The sequence below is a fragment of the Hypanus sabinus genome, chromosome 22 (genome assembly GCF_030144855.1).
Source record: "Hypanus sabinus isolate sHypSab1 chromosome 22, sHypSab1.hap1, whole genome shotgun sequence".
In the NCBI taxonomy this organism is placed as follows: Eukaryota; Metazoa; Chordata; class Chondrichthyes; order Myliobatiformes; family Dasyatidae; genus Hypanus; species Hypanus sabinus.
Window position 1 is genome coordinate 28,292,078 of NC_082727.1, and position 20,451 is coordinate 28,312,528.

General features: G+C 41.0%; 1 protein-coding gene across 5 annotated transcripts in view; it reads right to left on the reverse strand.

Annotated features, from left to right (window-relative positions):
* The window catches only part of arid5b (AT-rich interaction domain 5B), a 139,917-nt gene that overhangs the window by 26,617 nt on the left and 92,849 nt on the right, over window positions 1–20,451 (reverse strand). For all 5 annotated transcript variants that reach the window (XM_059947361.1, XM_059947365.1, XM_059947363.1 and 2 more), the window contains 3 exons: window positions 19,120–19,321; window positions 11,116–11,168; window positions 6,209–6,306 (listed from right to left, as the gene is read on the reverse strand). In XM_059947361.1, the coding sequence (XP_059803344.1) occupies window positions 6,209–6,306; window positions 11,116–11,168; window positions 19,120–19,321 (353 nt within the window). The remainder of the gene's footprint in view (window positions 1–6,208; window positions 6,307–11,115; window positions 11,169–19,119; window positions 19,322–20,451) is intronic.

Below are 20,451 nucleotides of genomic sequence, written 5' to 3' on the forward strand. Positions count from 1 at the left end.
CACACCTTAATAGAAATATAGCACACACTATCAAAACAGGGTGTGATGGATCAGGACGAATTCACAAGGACGAATGCTGAGCTCAAAAAAAATCTTACATCAGTTAGGGGAAAAAAGTCAAGATTAGAAATATTGCACTGCCTTTCTGCTGTACGAATTTGACGACTGTCAAACCTACCTGCACATTGGACGCTCAACACCTGCCCTTTGATCTACAGCATGACTAGTGAATTTATTAACTTTTCAGTAAACAAGAATCGCAGGAAACTTCCCAAACAAAAAATTATCTCCTCATCCTTGTACGCTACATAATGCAAACTCAGCCCAATTCTCCCAAACTACAGGCATGCAAAAGCCTACGAGAATAAACGACTCACACCACTTGATTTTTGAGTTTCTTTAAAAAAAAAGAGTTGGTACTTTGACAATTAGTAAACTTGAGATTTTTCTGTGGTACATTTTTGACTCATTCCTCACAGAGGTACGGTTACTGTAATACGAGCAGAGCTGGGAGGAATGCAATGCTCTGTTTTAAATTAGTCTGAGGAACTGTTTATTAAAGCAACTTGTGTTCATCATTTTGAATTCAGTTCCTACAAAATACTCCAACTGTTGTAGTCAGCAATTCATATTAATTTCTTGTTAGATCTTTCACTGCAGGTCTGGACCGAAATCCAACAAAATATTTTACTAGATGTAGCTGGCATTTTGCCAGCTACCATCTAGTGTGTAAAAAAAAAACGAGTACATGACAATAAGTAATTTATTTGCTGTTATTTGTTAACCCTTTGTCAACTTTCCAATTCAGCAGTTTAAAAAAAATATTTTCTTGGAGAAATTATTCAATAAATCACTTAAGAGAAAGAATTAAAATTTATAAACTCAGCAGTCCCAAAGCATTTCACTGCTGATGGAATATATTTGAAACAAGGTCATTGCTGTAATGCAGTGAAAAACAGTGCCAATTTCTCCATAACAAGGCCCAATAAGTAGCTACATGTTACACGACATTACGATTTTTAAGTTAACGGCTGGGTTCTGAGAAAGGAGCTTGTCCTGTATTTTGAATAAGCTCATGCAAACTTTTCTTCGCAGAAGGAAGATTCCACACAAAAAGAGGCATCTCTACACATGATCCCTGGCTTGGCGCTAGGCTGGAATGTCAACACAGAGAATCTAATTAATTTCTAGAGCAAGTCTTCAACTCAGCATCTTCAAAATTTAATTCAGAAAGAAAGCGCCGCCACACATATTGGTAGGACCTTGTCAGAAAAGAGCTCAATGAACAAGATTCTGTAGATGTTGAAAATCCAGAGCGCGCACGCACAGAAAATGCCTCAGAGCTCAGCAGGCTACGCATCAGCCGTGGAGAGGAAGAAGCAGGTCGCAGCCCTTTATCGGGACTTAGTTGTAGTCCTTGGTACTGCCTGCAACATGGCCAAAGAAACTAGATTGTATATTCATCAATATATGTTCAACTTTACAACACAGGTGCTTAAATTACTGCTTCAAACAATATAGTCCATTTTTAAAATATTATTTTCTCAACATTTCAGTCTGACTGTAGACTTTATTCATCTCCAGAGAGGCTGCCTGACCTGCTGAGTTCCACCAGCACTTTTTGTGTTCCTCAATACTTTCTGTCTGTCTACAATGGAAATTAATCCACATACAAGGGGTGATTGATAAGTTTGTGGCCTAAGGTAGGAAGAGTCAATTTTAGAAAACCTAGCACATTTATTTTTCAATATAGTCCCCCTCCTACATTTACCCATTTAGTCCAGTGGTCGTGGAGCATACAGATCTTGGACCTTAAAGTGTCCACAGATGGGTGATTGATAAGTTTGTGGCCTAAGGTAGAAGGAGATGAGCTATACAGCTCTCGTTACATGCACATGCAGTTCAACTCTGAGTGATTATGCAGAAAGTTTGAAGTTAATAACTCATCTCCTTCTACCTTAGGCCACGAACTTATCAATCACCCACCCCCCGGATGAGTTATTAAGGTAAAGGAACCTTAGGAGGCTACAATCATAATGTGATTAGTTTCTCCATTTCAAATTGCAGGGTGAAATCTAGTCAGATGTATCAGTATTACAGTAGGGTGTAGGGAACTACACAGAGGAATGAGAGAGGAGCTGGCCACAGTTGATCGAAAACACAGGCAGGGATGAGAGCAATTCAGAGGTGTGCGATCCCAAAGCAGCAGCAACATTCCAAAAGGGTGGATGAGGCAACCGTGGCTGACAAGGGAAACCAAAGGCAACGTTAAAGCTGAAGAGAGAATATAAAGTATAGCAAAACTAGTGGGAAGCTAGAGGATCAGGAGGCTTTTAAAAACCAAAAAGGCAACTAAAAAAGCAACAGAGTCAGTGGATGTCATTTACTTGGATTTTCAGAAGGCCTTTGACAAGGTGCCACACATGAGGCTGCTTAACAAGATAAGAACCCATGGTATTACAGGAAAGACCTAGCATAGATAGAAGAATGTTTGACTGACAAGAGGCAAAGAGTGGGAATAAAGGGGCCCTTTTCTGGTTGGCTGTCAGTGACTAACGGTGTTCTACAGCGGTCTTTGTTACGTCCACTATTTTATCGCGTTACATGTTAATGATCTGGATGACATAAAGGATGGCTTTGTAACCAAGTTTGCGGATGATACAAATATAGGTGGAAAGGCAGGTAGTTATGAGGAAGTAGGGTGTCTGCAGAAGGACTTGGACAGATTAGGAGAATGGGAAAAGAAGTGACAATTAGATCGCCATGTGTATGGCCATGCATTTTAGTACAAGGAATAAAAGATGCAGACCAATTTCTAAATGGGAAGCATGTTCAAAATTCGGAGGTGCAAAGGGATGTGGGAGTCCTGGTGCAGGTTGACTTGCAGATTGAGTTGAGAGTAGGAAGGCACATGCAATGTTAACATTTTTTTTCCCAAGAGGACTAGAATATAAAGCAAGAATATAAAACTTCTGCATACAAGGCATCAATCGGAGCATATCTGGAATATTGGATGCAGTCCTGAGTTCAATATCTAAGAAAGGATGTGCCGGCGTTGGTGAGGGTCCAGAGGAGGTTTATGAGAATTATCCCAGGGATGAAAGAGTTAACTTATGAGGAGCACTTGATGGCTCTAGGCCTGTAATTACCAGAGTTTAGATGAATAGGAGGGAATCTCATTGAAACCTACCAGCTATTAAAAGGGCTAAATACAGTGGATGTGCAGAGAATGTTTCCTATGGAGGTGATTCTAGGACCAGAGGACAGAGAGAAGAAGGTTGTCCCTTTAGAACACAGATAAAGAGAATGGAGTTGAGAGGGAAATTAAATCAGCAATGATTAAATGGTGGAGCATGTTTGTTGGGCCAAATGGTCTAATTCTGCTCTGTCTTATGGTCTTAAAATACAATGTTTATTATTTTAAATCCAAACTCATAACCCCACAGTTTCCATAGTCTGACCAACTCAGATCATACAGGTATATTAATGAACAATTTTTTTCCTAATTTAATTCTGCAACCAATACCTTCCATCTTTGCTTCACAATCCTTGCATAGACAAAGCTGTTCAAAAGTACTGTGAATAGTTGTGGTCCCACCTGGATTCTCGTGAGGTAGAACATCTCAATAACTGACGCCACCTAGCCCCAAGGTATGCCAGTATGACATTTCTTTTTGGGGGGGAAAAAAGGTAATTAGTGTGCCCCATTCCTTCATTTAATACATTAACATGGAAAAGTGATGAGACTAATCATCTAACTAACCTTCTATTGTTAACCATCTTTCCTTTCCTGGCTTTGTTAGGCTTGGATTATTTCCAAGTATCTCCTGGCTGGCTGCAAGGTGCAATTATTATCCATCTTTAATTGGCCTTAAAAAAGTGACAGCAGTTTACAAACAGGCAGTTTGATAGGGTGGCCCACATTCTTCTATATATATTTTAAAGTTCCTTTCATATATTACTAGCAAGTACATGTGTGCTTTACTATAACATTTCAAATTGCATATTGATAAAGGTCATCTAAGTCCCTTGAGGTAGGCTCCATTTCACTATGAGTCAATTCTGCAATACACTGAAAATCATTTTGCATGAGCAGTATATTGAAAACCAGTCTTCGTGTATTGTTCAGACTGTGGGTCATTACAAACAATGTACTCAATACAAATACGGAAACCTCTAGCGGTGCAGGGAGAAGTATCCTATTTGTAATTTTGAGAGATTATCCTCGCCCGCCAAAGGTTTTAATATTTTAAAATAAAGGCTGCAAAACTAATAAGAGTCTAATTGTTGATAACAGATCCCTTGAATAGTTTGCAGATACCAATTGTGTCTTTTAAATTAACTCATAAACAGATTCATGTTTCTAATCTAATTATAGGCCCGAATAAAATTAACTTTAAATACACTCTTAGCAGAAACTCACAAACAGAATCATATCTATGCTGACTTAACAGTTAATCATCAGTAATCCAACTAATTAAATTTAGAACAGCAAAGAGCCTTAGCCAAGTAGCTGGTAATTTGTATTAAATTCTGACAGTGATGGATAGTTACTGAATGAATTAAAGCTGACTAAGACATTTGCTTACAAAGCATCTGAGTTGATTTGAATTAAAACAAAGTAGATGCAGGCATGGACCAGTTAAAGCCCGAGGGACATTAGTGAAATCATCAGCATTAAACTGTTTTCTGCTTTGCTCAAAATAAAAGCTTCCATCCAGCATGAGGCTACATCACAAGGAAGAGAGAGAAAAAAAAATCAAATGAATTTACTCTGCAATGAATACAAAATAATCCACGTGAAAATAAACACTGTGCTCTGAGCATGTTCCGAAATGGAGCACAATTCATCCTGACAGCATTCTGCCCCACTTAATCATCTTAAAGTGTTGTAGCAAAGCTTGAATCGGTAGTGTAAACATATTTAGTCATTGCTTTCCTGAGGGAAAGAAAACCTCTAAATCAGGCCACTCTATCAGTATCAACTGGGAGCTGCTTGTTTTTTTTTATTCTCCTCGACACTGGTGCAGCTGACCAGAAGGAAACAATAATTAAATCTTGTTTTATACAATCAGAAAAACAGCTAATGTGAATTTGAAGACTGATGATGAACTCAGAATATTCATGCTACATAAGGGTCTTATAGGAAGAAAATGGAAATAAATTTCAATATGAATTTTGGATACACTACTGAGCAAGAACCTGAGCAATGGGTTAATCATCGGTGATTAACTAGGTACAGATTGACACTCAGAATCAATCAAAGCTGTGAATTGCTCAACCAAGATTAACTGGTATTATACATCATTAACCAGCTCTACAGCTCAATCAAAGAGATTAACTAACACAGTCAATCTGTGGCCTGCTATCAATCAGCTCATTCACGGTATTAACCAGTACCAGGGATTAACCACCAGGAATGGATCAATTGCCTGGGATTAACTAGTCTAGCACTATACCAGAGTCTGAATTAATCACCTCGATTACTACGAGATATCTGCAAGCCATCAAGCCGCCATCGTTCAAGATGTTCTTCTCAAATGATCCTGCTTCCCAGCACCCTCAATACCCCAACTTTAAATGGCTGGCCTCTCATTTCAGAGTTACATCCCCTTGTTTGCAACTCTCAAAATGACAAAACTAGTCCTCCAGATCAGCTGACCCAATATAACTTCACATGGCTTTCCTCCCACAGTCCAAAGACGTACTAGTTGGTAGGTTAATTGGTCACTGTAAATTGTCCTGTGTTAAATTGGGGGACTGCTTGGTGATACGGCTACAGAAGAGCCCACCCCACACTATATCTCAATAAAATAACTTCAATATAACTCACTCCAATACAACTCACGCTGTTGATCAATGACCAGGAGTTAACTAGAACTGCAGGCTAATCTGCCAAAGTAACTAGCACTATGAATCAATTACTGTTGAAATTCCCTGGGATTAACAGATCAGATACTGATATACAATGTAGACCCTGCAACGTAGATATCTGGTCAATTGACTATTCCATTTTTACTTCCACTTTAACGGATGTAAATAAACGTTGAGCAGTTTTCATAACCAAAACAATTACAGCTACTAGTGTGAAATGTTCCAATCAGCAATTTCATGATAAACCAGGCTTTGCCCTTGACAAGGTTACAGCTCAGACTTGGACTTGTTTTTGAAAGTTCATAAGGGATGATTTTGACAGGCGAACTCTTACCTCTCGTAGTGTCTGCGAGTACACGTCGCTGCACTTGTGCTGCCCGGATTACCACCTAGTTCATCATAGATCTGCTTCCACTGTCGACGTGCTGTTATCTGCCATAATCACAGTAAGAGCCAGTGTTAGATGACGCCTGACTGTTGCCCTCCTACGATAGGTTGCATAACCTGTCGTGTGAACTATTCCCATATAACACACCCTATTTAAATGGAATTTACCAAGCAGCTCCTGAGGAAGAACTTTAGCTCAATGAGAAACCAACCAGATAAATGGTAAAAACTGGAAAGAGTTGTTGGGAATGTAGGGAGAATGAAGTAGGATTAATGTCGGATGAAATCAGATGGACACTTGTTGGCCACTGTGGATTCAATGGACTGGAAGGCCTTTATCTTTTCTGCAGGTCTATAATAATCCTCTCTCACCAGGTGAACCCCACAATAGGTTACAATGGCATCTTAACAGTCTCCAAATGTGCTGATCTGGAATACAGTCCTGCTGGATATTGTAGATAGAGCTAAATCCTGCTCATCACAAGCCATTTCCTGTACCTCAGCCAGCAGTATTCCTACACTGGTCAGGACAGTCCAAAAATTCTGGAAACAAGGTACTGAAATGGACGCATACCAAAAATTTTAAATCTGCAATTTATTCTCAGTTCTTTCCAATCCTCGATTTCCCACCCACACCATCCTGGGGTGCAAGATGGGGCACCACAGTAACATAGTGGGTTAGCATAACGCCTTAAAGGACCAGAGACCCAGTTTGATTCCCAACTGTGTCTGTAAGGAGTTTGAATGTTTTCCACATAACCACGTGGGCTTCCTCCAGGTGCTCTGGTTTCCTCCCACATTCCAGAGACATTGAGGTTAGTAGGTTAATTGGTCACATTGGTGTAATTGGTGTACAGATCTGTTCAGCTGGAAGTGCTCTGTAAATAAAGACGATATGATTCTCAGCTGGGTCTGATGATGCTCCTCTATGAGAGGCCACTAGAGGGCAGACACAAAGAACTCAGCCACCGATCACTGTGATCCATTATAACACACACAAACTGCTGGAACTCAGCAAGTCAGGCAGCATCCATGGACACGAATAGACAGTCGAAGTTTCGGGCCGAGACCCTTCTTCAGGACTGGGAGAGGAAAGGGGAAGACATCTGAATAAAAAGGTGGGGGGGGGGGGCGGGAGAAGAAGGAGAACTAGAAGGTGATAGGTGAAGACCAGTGGGTGGGAAAGGTACAGGGCTGGAGAGGAAGGAATCTGATAGGAGAGGAGAGTGGACCGTGGGGGAAAAGCAAGGAGGAGGGGCACCGGAGGGAGGTGATAGGCAGGTGAGAAGGGGCAGGAGGCCAGAGTGGGGAATAAAAGAGGGAAGCTGGGAGGGATTTTTTTAAACCGGAAGGATGGATCGATATTCATGCCATCAGTCAGAGGTTACCCAGACACAACACAAGGTGCTGCTCCTCCACCCTGAGTGTGGCTTCATTGTGGCACAAGAGGAGGCCATGGACTGATATGTTAGAATGGGAATGGGAATTAAAATGTTTGGCCACCTAATTTACGACAGGTCCCATTAGTGTCAAGGAGGCCACATCAGGAGCATGAGTATCGATTTCCTCCAGTTTAAAAAAAATCCCTTCTCCTCTCCTCCTATTCCGCACTCTAGCCTCTTTCCTCTTCTCAGCTGTCTCTCACCTCCTCCTGGTGCCCCTCCCCCTTCCTTTTCTCCTACGGTCCACTCTCCTCTCCTATCAGATTCCTGTCTCTCCAGCCCTTGACCTTTCCCACCCACTTGGCTCCACCTATCACCTTCTACCTATCCTCCTTCCCCTCCCCTCACATTTGTATTCTGGCATCTTCCCCCTTCCTCTCCAGTCCTGAAGGAGGATTCCGGCCCGAAATGCCAACTGTTTCTTCATTTCAAGGACACTGCCTGATCTCCTGAGTTCCTCCAGCATTTTGAGTATGTTGCATCTGCAGAACCTGTGATTCATTTGTTACCTCCACCTGTGGCAACAAGTCAGTAACACATCCCCTGGGTGTCTGATAACTGGTACAAATCAAAGGGTATGAACCTGCTGCACATTAAACCTCTTCCTTATGAATGGAAAAACTCAAGAAAGCCTTTCCACCATGCACCATTTTAGAGAACGCCTGAGTTGTATCAGTCTAACTGGGAATGGAAATGTCAAACAAAGGACACACAGAAGTTTCTTTTTAAAGGAGCAACTGGCAGAATTTCTCAATTTAGACTGTAAACTGCATGGTGTTGCACGTGCACAGCCAAGACAGAGGTAGCTGAATTTTACACATGCACAGATTTGGACACTGAAGGTGTGGAGTTGTGTGTTAGCATTACATGAGTTTTCAGTTCAGCCCATCAGTCAGGGTGATTTGCTCTTGAGTGACGTTGGTGTCTCTGTGAAATGGTTTTAGCTGCAGCCTGAATCTTCAACAGAAAAATTCATTTCAATTTTCCGCAGAGCAGAGAGAGTTCAATCTACTTCACTTTAAAACATCAACACTCACTCGGCATTGGTGTAAGGCCATAAATGCTCTGCACCCATAGTAAACACTGGTTTGAACGCGGTGTGTGTCACGTGCAAGCCTTGGTAATGCAAGGATAACTAAAAGGATGTGTAAGAACATATTGATTTTCACTTCAGCGCCAGGATTGTGTTACAAGGCTCTCCATTTATATTTCAATTTACATCTCCTTGATATGCAATCGTATTTTACAATGCTTATTCAATTTTTTTTACAAGACATAACTATTGTGTGTGAGTTACATATTCAGAAAGGCCTCTCTAAAAGGAAACACAGCTCCATTGTAGCCTGATTTGCATAAAAGCCCTGTATGAGAACAGTGTATCATGTAGAGAAAATGGGCTTTTGCGCAGCGCAATTGTCAATGGAATTTCATTACTAAAGGCTGTAATGGAAAACCTAGGCAACAGGGGTACTGTTATTATTAAAACAAACAAAAGAGTTTGTTTTCAGAAACAATGCTGCTTCTTGCATCCATTCGTTAGCAATTACATTTTCTACTTTTTGTAAATAATATTTATAACTTTCTATGATGAAATGGGCTTTTATACTTTGTTAACTGGTGGCTTATCAAGCTGTGTGAATACACACATTATAAGTTCTTGCTGGTGAGCAGAAAGCAAACATAATCTTCTTTGTGTACAATGCCACGGCTAAACATTTCATATCTATGCCCAGAGCTGAAGCCTCTTAGATTATGGCTGCCCATTCTCTATCAGATCAATATTCTGCGGAGCAGAGGAAGAAAGTGACTGTCACAGCACCAAAAATGGAGAGGAGGGAGGAAGAGTGGATGGAAGAAGCAGAGGGGGCAGAAAGTGAACAAAAGAGGGAGCAACGCAGATTGAGCAGAGAGGAAAAGAAAAACAGTGGCCATAGAAAACATTATTGTATCATGCCCAAAAATAATACAATGGAAATTTATAACCTCCTACATTTGATGTAAGCAATGGATGGTACTTATGCTTGGCTGACATCACATCTCATGATTTTTATGAAAATTTCCCTCTTGCCAGACACTTGCCGAACCCAAATAACACTAGACCTTCAGTTATCAAAAACGTTAGCTTACTTATTCCAAAGAAACAAAGCAGCAGCTTTTCTAGATGTCTGTCATTAGAATCAAAACATTATAATTCACTGAGAACTGTTTGATATCTGGAGAGATTACTATAAAAGCAGAAGACCCTTTTCTGTTGAATCAAATCCCATTCATAAATCACTCACCAACTTTGAGGGTAGGAACTCTTAAAACAGCAGATATGACAGCCAATCTGTACACTACATAGTACCACTAGCAGGGTGTTTTTTTTAAAAAAAAAAATTCATTTACCTACTTAACCAATAAAAAATTATCATTCTCAATCATGAAATGTTCAACTGTCCCCTGAATTTGGGAGGGGTCAGTGTGAATCACATTTTGCCTTCAGCCCTCATGGACCTAATTTTATCACACACTTACATTCTTCTCTTTCTCAACAGAAGAAATTATTTATCTCCATGTGAAAGACCTAATCATATTAAACACCCGAAATACACTACCTCTTGAACTCGATATGCCTTTAAATCCTTTAAAAGAGGACTTGTTTTAACATCTGACGCACAACAGTTTACAGCACCACACTGAAGCACTATTCTAAATTTTACGCTTGTATTTCTGAAGCAGAACTCAAATTGACGCTCTGAACTCAGTGGCATAATAACCCCGTGTATTTGAAAGTCACTTTTGGGCCATTTTGTTCCTGCCCAGATAGCTAGGTTATTAGTACTTGAACAGTTGGTCTAAAAATGTTAATCATTCTATATTCAGAATGCATTAATCTCCTACTGACTGACCAGACAAGCAAAGGATGTGGACGTCATTGCTCACTGTACTGATGGTTTTTAATATTCCATATTAGCTTGTCAAAAAAAGCAACTGACAAATGGCCTTTACAATTCTTTAACAACCATTACTGACTCACTTTTCAGCCATTAATACTTTCCCATATTACATGTGAACAGATGCCAAGTAAGCAGCCAAGTAAAAATTCCTTTCTGCAGTCTTGGCTTGGCTTTATAATTGTCCCCTTTGAGAGGCAACATGGGAAAAAATTACAGAGCTCACTTCTTTCCTTGACAGAGGAGCTGTTACATGTGTTTTCCACTTGTAGCTTTTTACAATAAATCTGCTCCATTCTAAATCTGGATCTAATCTCTAGCCTCTGTGCAAAAAAAAAAAGGACCTTTTAAAAATGTACTCAGAATGTCTGCACCATGCTAAAAATTTGTCATAGCCACCATTTATTTATACGGACAGCTGAAAAACATGACTGAAGGAAGCAAAGTGATCTTTAGTGAAGCAATAGAGGACTTACCACTTCATATCCTCCGAGATTCTGGGCCGCTTGGAACATAGTCCAAAGGTTAACTGTTTAAAGGAAAACAATAGGTGTAAGGATTATCAAAAGAAATAGCAGGAAATGATTGTAGTTGTATAAAAGTTAATACTAGCCAATGATTTTTCAAACATTACGCACTTAAACTATGAAACCTTAACTTTTGAAAGAACAACAGCCGACAAAGTGTACAAATTTTTAATGTGTAGACCATGCCCAGGGTGGGCTCTGCCTCTGGTCACTTCTGAGAGTCATCGTGCCCATTAGGGGGCTGGGCACAGCTGGCATCAGCCAGGCACTCACTGGCAACACAACTTGTCCCAAAGGGTCTCGGCCAGAAGCGTCAACTGTTCACTCCCCTTCATAGATGCTGCCTGACCTGCTGAGTTTCTCCAGCACTCTGTGTGTTGCCATTTGAAAAGTAACCATCATTATTCTGCATCAGCAAAAGCATGCAGCTAACTGCCACAACCTTATGAGATTAGATTAACAGTTTCAGTAATGTTGGTTGATTCATAAATATTAGCCTATGTACTGGGAGACCTCCCTGCCTTCAAAAAGCATTGCTGCGTGGAAATTAAGACGAAGCTTTACATTGCTCAGTGGAGGAGCAGCACTTCCAAAAGTACGATACCCCGTCATTACGCCATTGGTATCAGACTGGGTGAAATGCTCACGTTTCTGCAGTTCAAATCCTACCTTTGGAATCAACAAGGTCCACATTTAAGATCTCATTTTGATGCACGAATGGGAATAACCTTATCCAAACCACGATTCTGCAGCTGCTGGAAATATTAGCAACACATACAAAGTGCTGGAGGAATGCAGCAAGTCAGGAAGCATCAATGGAGGGGAACAAGCGGTTGACATTTCAGGCTGAGACCCTTCATTGAGTCCTAATGAAGACTCTTGGCCCAAAATGTTGACTGTTTATTCCTCTCAATAGATGCTCCAAACCAGGTCACCACAATGAAAGGTTTTACAGCTGGACTATGGTGTAGCGATTCAGTCAAGTTTGTTCACACTTGCTTTGGCAAAGTGTATCTTCTGCTTTGTCGAGATGGTCCCCTACTCAACAGACCACCGCACATTAACAAGAAACAAATGGGATCCTGTAATCTGTGTGTTAGCTACTTCATGGTGGGAAAAACCTCCATCCTGTCCAAAAAGAAAAATCAGGTGTAGCTTTCAAGAGGTACCAGGATAGCTCCCAGCTCCCAATAAATCACCTACTCAACCTCAGCTTACTCTTTCTACGTGTACTGCTAGAAGATCTAGTTTTCTGAAGCAAGAGCTGAGGTATCTTGTTACTGTTTAATGGTGCCCATTGCAGAAGGAACAAGGAGCTATACTCAGTCCCACTCTGTAACAATGAATGTACTTACTCCTATCATATAGCCATTGTGTGCAATGAATGTGCAATTTTATCAAAGTTGAAAGTAACAGGCATCAAAGAAGTTGACTTTTCTTTTATGAGGATAGGTTGAGCGAGCTAGGGATTTTCCTCATTGGACTGAAAGGGGATGCGAGCAGAATTGATTGAGGTGTACAGGATGATAAGAATGCCTTATGAGTATGGGTTGAATGAACTCGGCCTTTTCTCCTTGGAGCAAAGGAGGATGAGAGATGACCTGATAGAGGTGTACAAGATTTTGAGAGGCATTGATTGCGTGGATAGTCAGAGGCATTTTCCCCCAGGGCTGAAATGGTTGCTATAAGAGGACCCAGGTTTAAGGTGCTGGGGAGTAGGTCCAGAGTAGATATTAGGGATAAGTTTTTTACTGAGAGAGTGGTGAGTCATGCAATGGGCTGCTGGCAACAGTAGTGGAGGAGGATATGATAGGGTCTTTTAAGAGGCTTTTAGATAGGTACTTGGAGCTTAGTAAAATAAAGGGCTACAGGTAAGCCCAGTAATTTCTAAGGTAGGGACATGTTCAGCACAACTTTGTGGACTGAAGGGCCTGTATTGTGCTGTAGGTTTTCTATGTTTCTATGATAAGAGGCATAGATTAAGTAACTAGCCAGAGATTTTCCCCAGGATGGAAATGGCTTATACAAGGGGCCATAATTTTAAAGTGACTGGAAGAAAGTTTGATTGAGGGATATCAGAGATAGATTTATTTATTCACAGAGAGCATTAAGTGCGTGAAGCAAGCTGCCAGGATTGGCAGTACAGCAAGATACATTACGGTCATTTAAGATGGCACATAGATGATAGAAAAATGGAGGGCTATTTGAGAGAGAGGGATTGGATTGATCTTTGAGTAGGTTAAAAGATCAGCACTTGCTGTAATGTTCTAAGTAGGTGCACAGAAATACAAGAAATACAGAAATACAAGCACCAATGAACTACAGGAATGAACAGGATAAAGAAATACTCAGGTCACTCCGTTGTCACAGAACAGGGCAGAGTGTAGTTTTGACCCAATGATAAATCTCTCACATCCCAAAGCCTGAACCACATGATTTAACACCTATATTCATCAACTGCTCTATTGAACTATGAGTCAAATAACACTGGATTTGAGTTTAAAATAACGGCAGTCCATCATGGCTTATATTTTTGCAAACGATCAGAGGGTAAGGACTGGAGACTGTTATAGAGAGCTCTGTTGTCTCAAATACAAGGTGAATAATCTTGCTCCTCTGATTCAACCAAGTGTAGGTCAAACAGATCTTCACTAACAGATCCAAGATCAGGTTGAGGAATTAGTTCCACAAAGAGTTGATTTCCAGCATTTTTGAGGTTAGATGGTTTATGGTTCCATAGCAGATAGAGATTTGACATGCCACCTAACTTGTATAGATGCAGAGTGGAGGATATCCTAACTGATTGCATCATGGCCTCAGATGGAAACATCAATGCCCAGGAATGGAAAACTCAAAAGAAAGTGGTGGATACAGCCTAGTCCAGAGGAAAAGCTATCCCTCCCACCCCTGCCAGGGAGTGCATTTACATGGAGAATTGCCAGAAGGAAGCAAGATCCATCATCAAGGTCCCAAACCATCCAGGTCACACTGCCTTCTTGCTACTGACATTGGAAAGGAGGTACTGGACCCACACCACCACTGTTATTATCCTACAACCATCAGGCTGCTGAACTGGTATGGATAACTTCACACACCTGAACACTGAACTGACTCCACAACCCATAGACTCACTTTCAAGGACTCCACAACTCATATTCTCAGTATTATTTAATTTTTTTAATTTATACATAGTCTATTTTACACTTTGGTTGTCAGACTTTGCTATGTGTAGTTTTTCCACAAATTGATTAGTATTGCTTTATTTCCCTGTAATTGCCTGCAAGAAAAATGATAATAAATGTACTTGGACTTAACTGAGATTTTAGACAGCCACATGCAGAAATTGAGTTCAACCATGATATGGTAAATTTGTAAATAAGAACAAATACTTAAACCTGATTAGCTTGGAATCATTTCTAGCATTAGGCACAGGGTTAATAGTACCTAATGCTAGACCAACTATTGACACAAAACCTTCGGATGAATCAAACGGAGTAGAGCTTGGACATCAGAGAGGAAAAAGATGGTGAAGTCACACCTGGTGGTAATGAACACAGGCCATGGAGGGACACAGGATGTTCCCCCGGGCAGGTGCAAAGCAAGGGAACAGCGTTTGTTACTCAACTCAGTGATGAACATAACAGAATTGTATCTCCTTTGATTTGATCAGTCAGCAATGAATGGTCAGGGACTGGGCTTGCAGTGCAGGGGCAAAAGGGTGGCTTCAGTCTTCCTGATGTCCACTTAGGGATAAAGTCCGATTCATTCACAAGCTACTCAATGCTAATACAGGGAGAGGGAAAAGGAGAGCAACTAGGAGTGAGAAAGGGGTTGCTGCAGTGACTTCAGTATCCAATTGGAAGTTGTAACCTTCCTTCTACAATTTAATTGGGGAATTGGTCAATGTGCTGGCTACTTGGGTTGAATTGTTAACTTTGGAAGGGTTCTGGAAGTGGACAATGCTAGATAAGATGGTGGGGACAGGGACGATAGAATAACCAAGTATATTAAAGCTGATGAGCAAACTGAGAACAAAATGATGGAATTTCATCTGCAGGGGGTACTGATGGCAACTTTGACTTGGCCTCTCAGTGCTAGTAATGAAGCAATATCGGTCCGGAGATCAACCAAACGATTGGGAAAGGAATGGGAGGGGCAAGAACCTGGTTGCTAAGGATGTATTCAAGAGCCCAAAGTAGAACTGGAAGTTTAAACATGGAGAGCAGATTAGAGAGGGGGAAATCAAGTGTGAGCTTCTGATGAATTGATGGGGATTTTGACAGGAGGCAAATGACACTCTCTGCTTCCCTAGAAAGTCGTCAAGTGCCAAAGCACGAAAAGGAAAAGTAAAGACATCTACAGATAATCATTTAAAGGCTTCAGCAGGCTCCATTATTGCAAAGCACTTGCATTATTAATTGCATTACTAGCTGTTAAATTTTCACAGAAGAGGAAGTGTTTTGAAGAACATTTACATTTAGTTACATTTTGATGTATTTTTTATTGGACTTATCTCGATCTTAAGTCTCACTTAAATCCCATTACGCAGAAGCTTCAGTACAGCCTGCAGTAGAACAAGATATGAATGTTCTCATTTTGTTGATGAGTGTACCGCAGATACTCTCAGCAAGCTGTAAATGGTCTGATTTCTCTGGTAATACCATTCAGAGGCTCCACAGATCAAAGATAAAACAAATTGTACTTTGCTGCCTTAATTCTTTTTGAAAGGGAGAAATCAGTGGTGATCTCAAAGCACACATTTGCACTAGAGTAATTTTCATTGCCAATTACTCAGCTGGAGCTACTAATCTATTTACACTGTAAACTGAAACAAATTCTATTCATATGGAGACAGTATGATGAATGGCATACACAAGACTCAGATACTGTACTTATAGGTACCAACGTGTAATAGGTATGTTACTGGTTATTGACCCAAATAACAAAAGTTCAAACCTCACACTACCAGCTTGAAAATTTAAATCTGGTTTGACAAAACTGGAAAATCTAATAAATGTCCTTCATGGCATAAAGCAGGTCATCCTTACCCAATCTGGTTTGAGGCCACGCTAGCCTTTTGAGTCTAAGATTCCCACTGAAATGATCACGCTGCTGTTTTAATACAAAGGATGGATAGTATATGACAATCTTAATGAGATAAACACAAGAGGTCCTATAGATGCTTGGAATCCAGAGCAACACACACAAAACACCGGGGAATTCAGCAGGTCAGGCAGCATCTATAGAGAGGACAGTCAACATTTCAAGCTGAGTCTCAATGAGAATACTTTTATTACTCTTGTTCACGACTCTTTTCTCCTGGCTCTATTCGCTCTGGTTTGCTTGGTGGTGACTTTTAATTTCATCTTCCAATTCCTATTGCAGAAAGAGGTTCAGGCAAGCTTCAAAAGTGGATAGTGGAAATTCAAAGGAGAGGCCATGAGTTTTGAAATTGATTAGATCTATGGTTGCTCTAAGCTTGTGATAGTACATTATGTAGAGATACCCAAATGTGATTGTGCACAAGTAGTTTGTCAAAGCATTAGTTTGAAGTTAAGTGCCCTCAAATCCCAAGGCCATGTCAATCGTATGGCTGCATGCAGAGGAGGACTAGTGCAGAGGGCCAGCCCATAAGACCAAGGAGCAGAATTAGGCCATTTGGCACCATCATTCATTCATGGCTGATTTATTACCCCTCTCAACCCCATTCTCTTGCCTTCTCCCCGTAACCTTTGATGCCCTTACTAAGCAAGAAACTATCAGCCTCCATTTAAAATGTACTCCAATGATTCAGCCTCCATAGACATCTGTGGCAATGAATTCTACATACTCAAAGTTCATTATCGAAGTAGACATACGTCACCATGTACAGCCCTCAGATACATTTCTGGCAGGCATTCACAGTAAATAGAAATGCAATAGAATCAATGTAAGACTGCATCCAACAGGATGGATAAACAACTATTGTGGAAAAGATAAACTGTGCAAATACAAAAAAGAAAAATATAATAAATAAATAAGCAGTAAATATGGAGAACGTGGGATGAAGAATCCTTGAAAGTGAGTCCATAGGCTGCAGGAATGCTTCAGTGATGGGAGGAGTGATGTTATCTAGTTCAAGAGCCTGATAGTTGATGTGAATAACTGTTTCTGAACTTGGTGGCGAGAGGCCCGAGGCTCCAGTACCTTCTTCCTGATGGCAAAAGTGATAATGAGCGTGGCCTGGATTGTGGGGAGCTTGATGATGGATGTTGCTTTCCTGTGACAGCGCTCCGCGTCGATGTGCTCAATGGTGGGCAGGGCTTTACCTGTGATGTACTGCGCCGTATCCATGGCTTTTTGTAGGCTTTTCTATACAAGGGCATTGGTGTTTCCATACCAGGCTGTGATGCAACCAGTCAATATAGTTTCCACCACGCGTCTACAGAATTATGTTTGGGGGGAAAGGCTATTTATTCATTCCAAGGACACAGAGCTGGGTAGAAGTTTACTAAATCAGACCAACAAATCAACTCAGGCACAGTACAGGCCCTTCGGCCCACAATATTGTACTGACATTTTAACCTATTCTAAGATCATGGATGATAACAACTGAAGGGCCTAAGTTTTTTGTTTAAATGTCCTTCATGTATCAGCGTCTACCATGGCTAGCCCAAGAGCATGAGGCCTTCCAGGTCTGATAAATAACTTTCAAACATCCTGTGTACAGATGACATAGATGCACTTCATTAAGAACCAATGATGGACACTACAGTAGCATTATTCAAGAAAAGACTTGCATAGCAGAAAATCCCTTTCGGCATTCAAGGAACTGATAACGTATCTGACATCTACAATCAGAAGTGTGCACGCACGATGGGACACAATAAACAAGATGTACGTATGATGAATTAAAAGCCCACTTTTTATATTAAGACATGCTACAGATCTGTTATACAGGTAAGTGAAAGAAAAATAAAAGTCACACAGTCCCTTGCTTCCTGGGAACACCAGCAGCTTGCCAACCACTTACCTATAACAGTCACCCTCTGGTGTTACTCAAGGCTCAACAGATGCAACTGGGCATAAAACATGGAAGGATTTTATGCTTGACAATGAGCATGCTCCTAGTCCCGTTACCTCCAGGTAAGGGTCTAGCAGATGCACACAGTACAGAAGGTGAAGGCAATGTTTGGTTGTTTGTGTATGACAAGGTGTGTTTGAAACATATGAAGCAATGCATTCAAATTATGTAAGGAAGTGATGCTGTTACCCACTGTGCAAAGTCCCAGGGAGGCTCTGGAATAACTTCCAAGTTGGCCATTCCTCTAAGAAACCCAGCAATAGGTGTAGGGCCACTTTGCTTACTGTAAGGACCAGGCTGAATATTTTGAGCTTGATGAACTATGTAATTCTGCACATTCTTCTAATGACTGGCTTTAACGAAGTCTTAATGAACAGTGAACACATTTTGAATAGACCCTAGCAATGACCACTCAAGATTTCTACTTCTGCAGTGAAGCGATAGATATGAACCAAACACAGGGAAAAGATCTATTCAGCTTACAGCAAGAGAGCGACAGAGAGAATATGCGTGTGTGTGCGCACACACAAGTTTTTTTCCATTTTATTGAATAATGATGGGGCAAACCTCATTCTTCTCTACACAAGGCTTTCAAATGTCCCCAAATTAGGCATTTCAACAGCAACTGTATGTGGAAATGCCAGCTGATGGCCAGATACAAATACAAACCAGCGTACAAGGTCATCACATCGAACTACTTTCACTGCAGTAGCCTACTTGCTGCTAATAGTCTGCACTTGGGACAAAAGCTCCACTGAATTAATAATACAATGCATCACCTGATCTTTCCCAGTCAGTGCATCCATTTGGTGAAATAAATTTTTACTCATTTCACATGTCACGAATTCTTGAAAGATGTTATAAAGGAGGAAAAAAAAGGTCACACCTACTTTGTTTAAATCCAAGGTACGGTATCCTCTCTATGGGAGTATTTCTTTCTTTCATATACTTGTAAAGAGCAACTAGGAAAGCCTGCTCCTCTCCTCTGGATTCACTGCCCGCTGCAACCTTTGATTTTTCATCAGCTGCGATATTTTTGCCGTTGTTGTTATTCTTGGGTTTTGCCATCATGGTTTTGAGCTCACATTTCGACTGCGATGGAAAATATGCACAGAATTTATAACAGCACCGTGATTAACACATCACATCTAAATCTAAAGTTTGTAAGGAACTTGAAGGCTACTATTTCCTAAATATTGCTATACAAAGCACTTATGATAGTTCAAAACATTTCCATTTATTCACAAGTCCTTTGGTACTTCAGGATTTTCCAGAGCACTTTACAATCAAGGAACTAGTATATTTTATGCAGCGTATCTAACGAAACATTATCAAACAAAACTCGACATGAAGAAATATTAACATGGAGGCAGAAGACACTGGTATTTTTGCTCCAATCCCGGCATCTGCAATCTGCTGGAGGAACTCAGTGTGTCAGGTAGCATCCGCGGAGGGAAATGGATAATTAATATTTCGGGTTGATACCCATCACTCAGACTGGACACACACTTCCCTCTGGCACGTCATTTTTCAACTCAATTAATATCAATCCGTAGCTTTCAAACAGTAAAGGGGTAGCAAAGCATCGAGGGAATTCCGGATATTAAGACCTGACTGGAAAATGGCACAAAAACGATCCAGGCATGCTCATGTGAGCAGGATTAGGGGAGCCCAGATGCTGAGGGCAGCTGAGTAACTGGCAGTGGAGGCTCTGCTACCCTGTGGCACCAACAACTCAGGCTCAACCCTGGTCTCCGGTGCTGCTTCTGTGGAGTCTTCAAGCTCTTCCTACTGTGTAGCCCCAAGCATACTGGTTTTCTCCTATGTCCCGGGCTGTACATGTTGGCTAGATGACTGGTTGCTGTGTGTAGCGGAACAAAATGGGATTAATGTAGGTAGGTGCTTGTTGGTTTCACTGACTCAGCGGGCCAAAGGATCCAATTTAGTACCACTCTGTAGTACTCCAGGTAGTCAGGATGGAGTAGATCACAGAGATGTGGGGCAGGAGGACCGTAAGATGTAGGAGCAGAATTAGGCCATTCAGCCCATTGAGTCTGCTCTGCCATTCCATCATGGCTGATCCTGGATCCCACTCAACCCCATACCGCTGCCTTCTCGCCATATCCTTTGGTGCGCTGACTGATCAGGAAACAATCAACTTCCTCCTTAAGTATACCCATGGATTTGGCCTCCACTGTTGTGTCCTCCTTACCTTTGTTGTA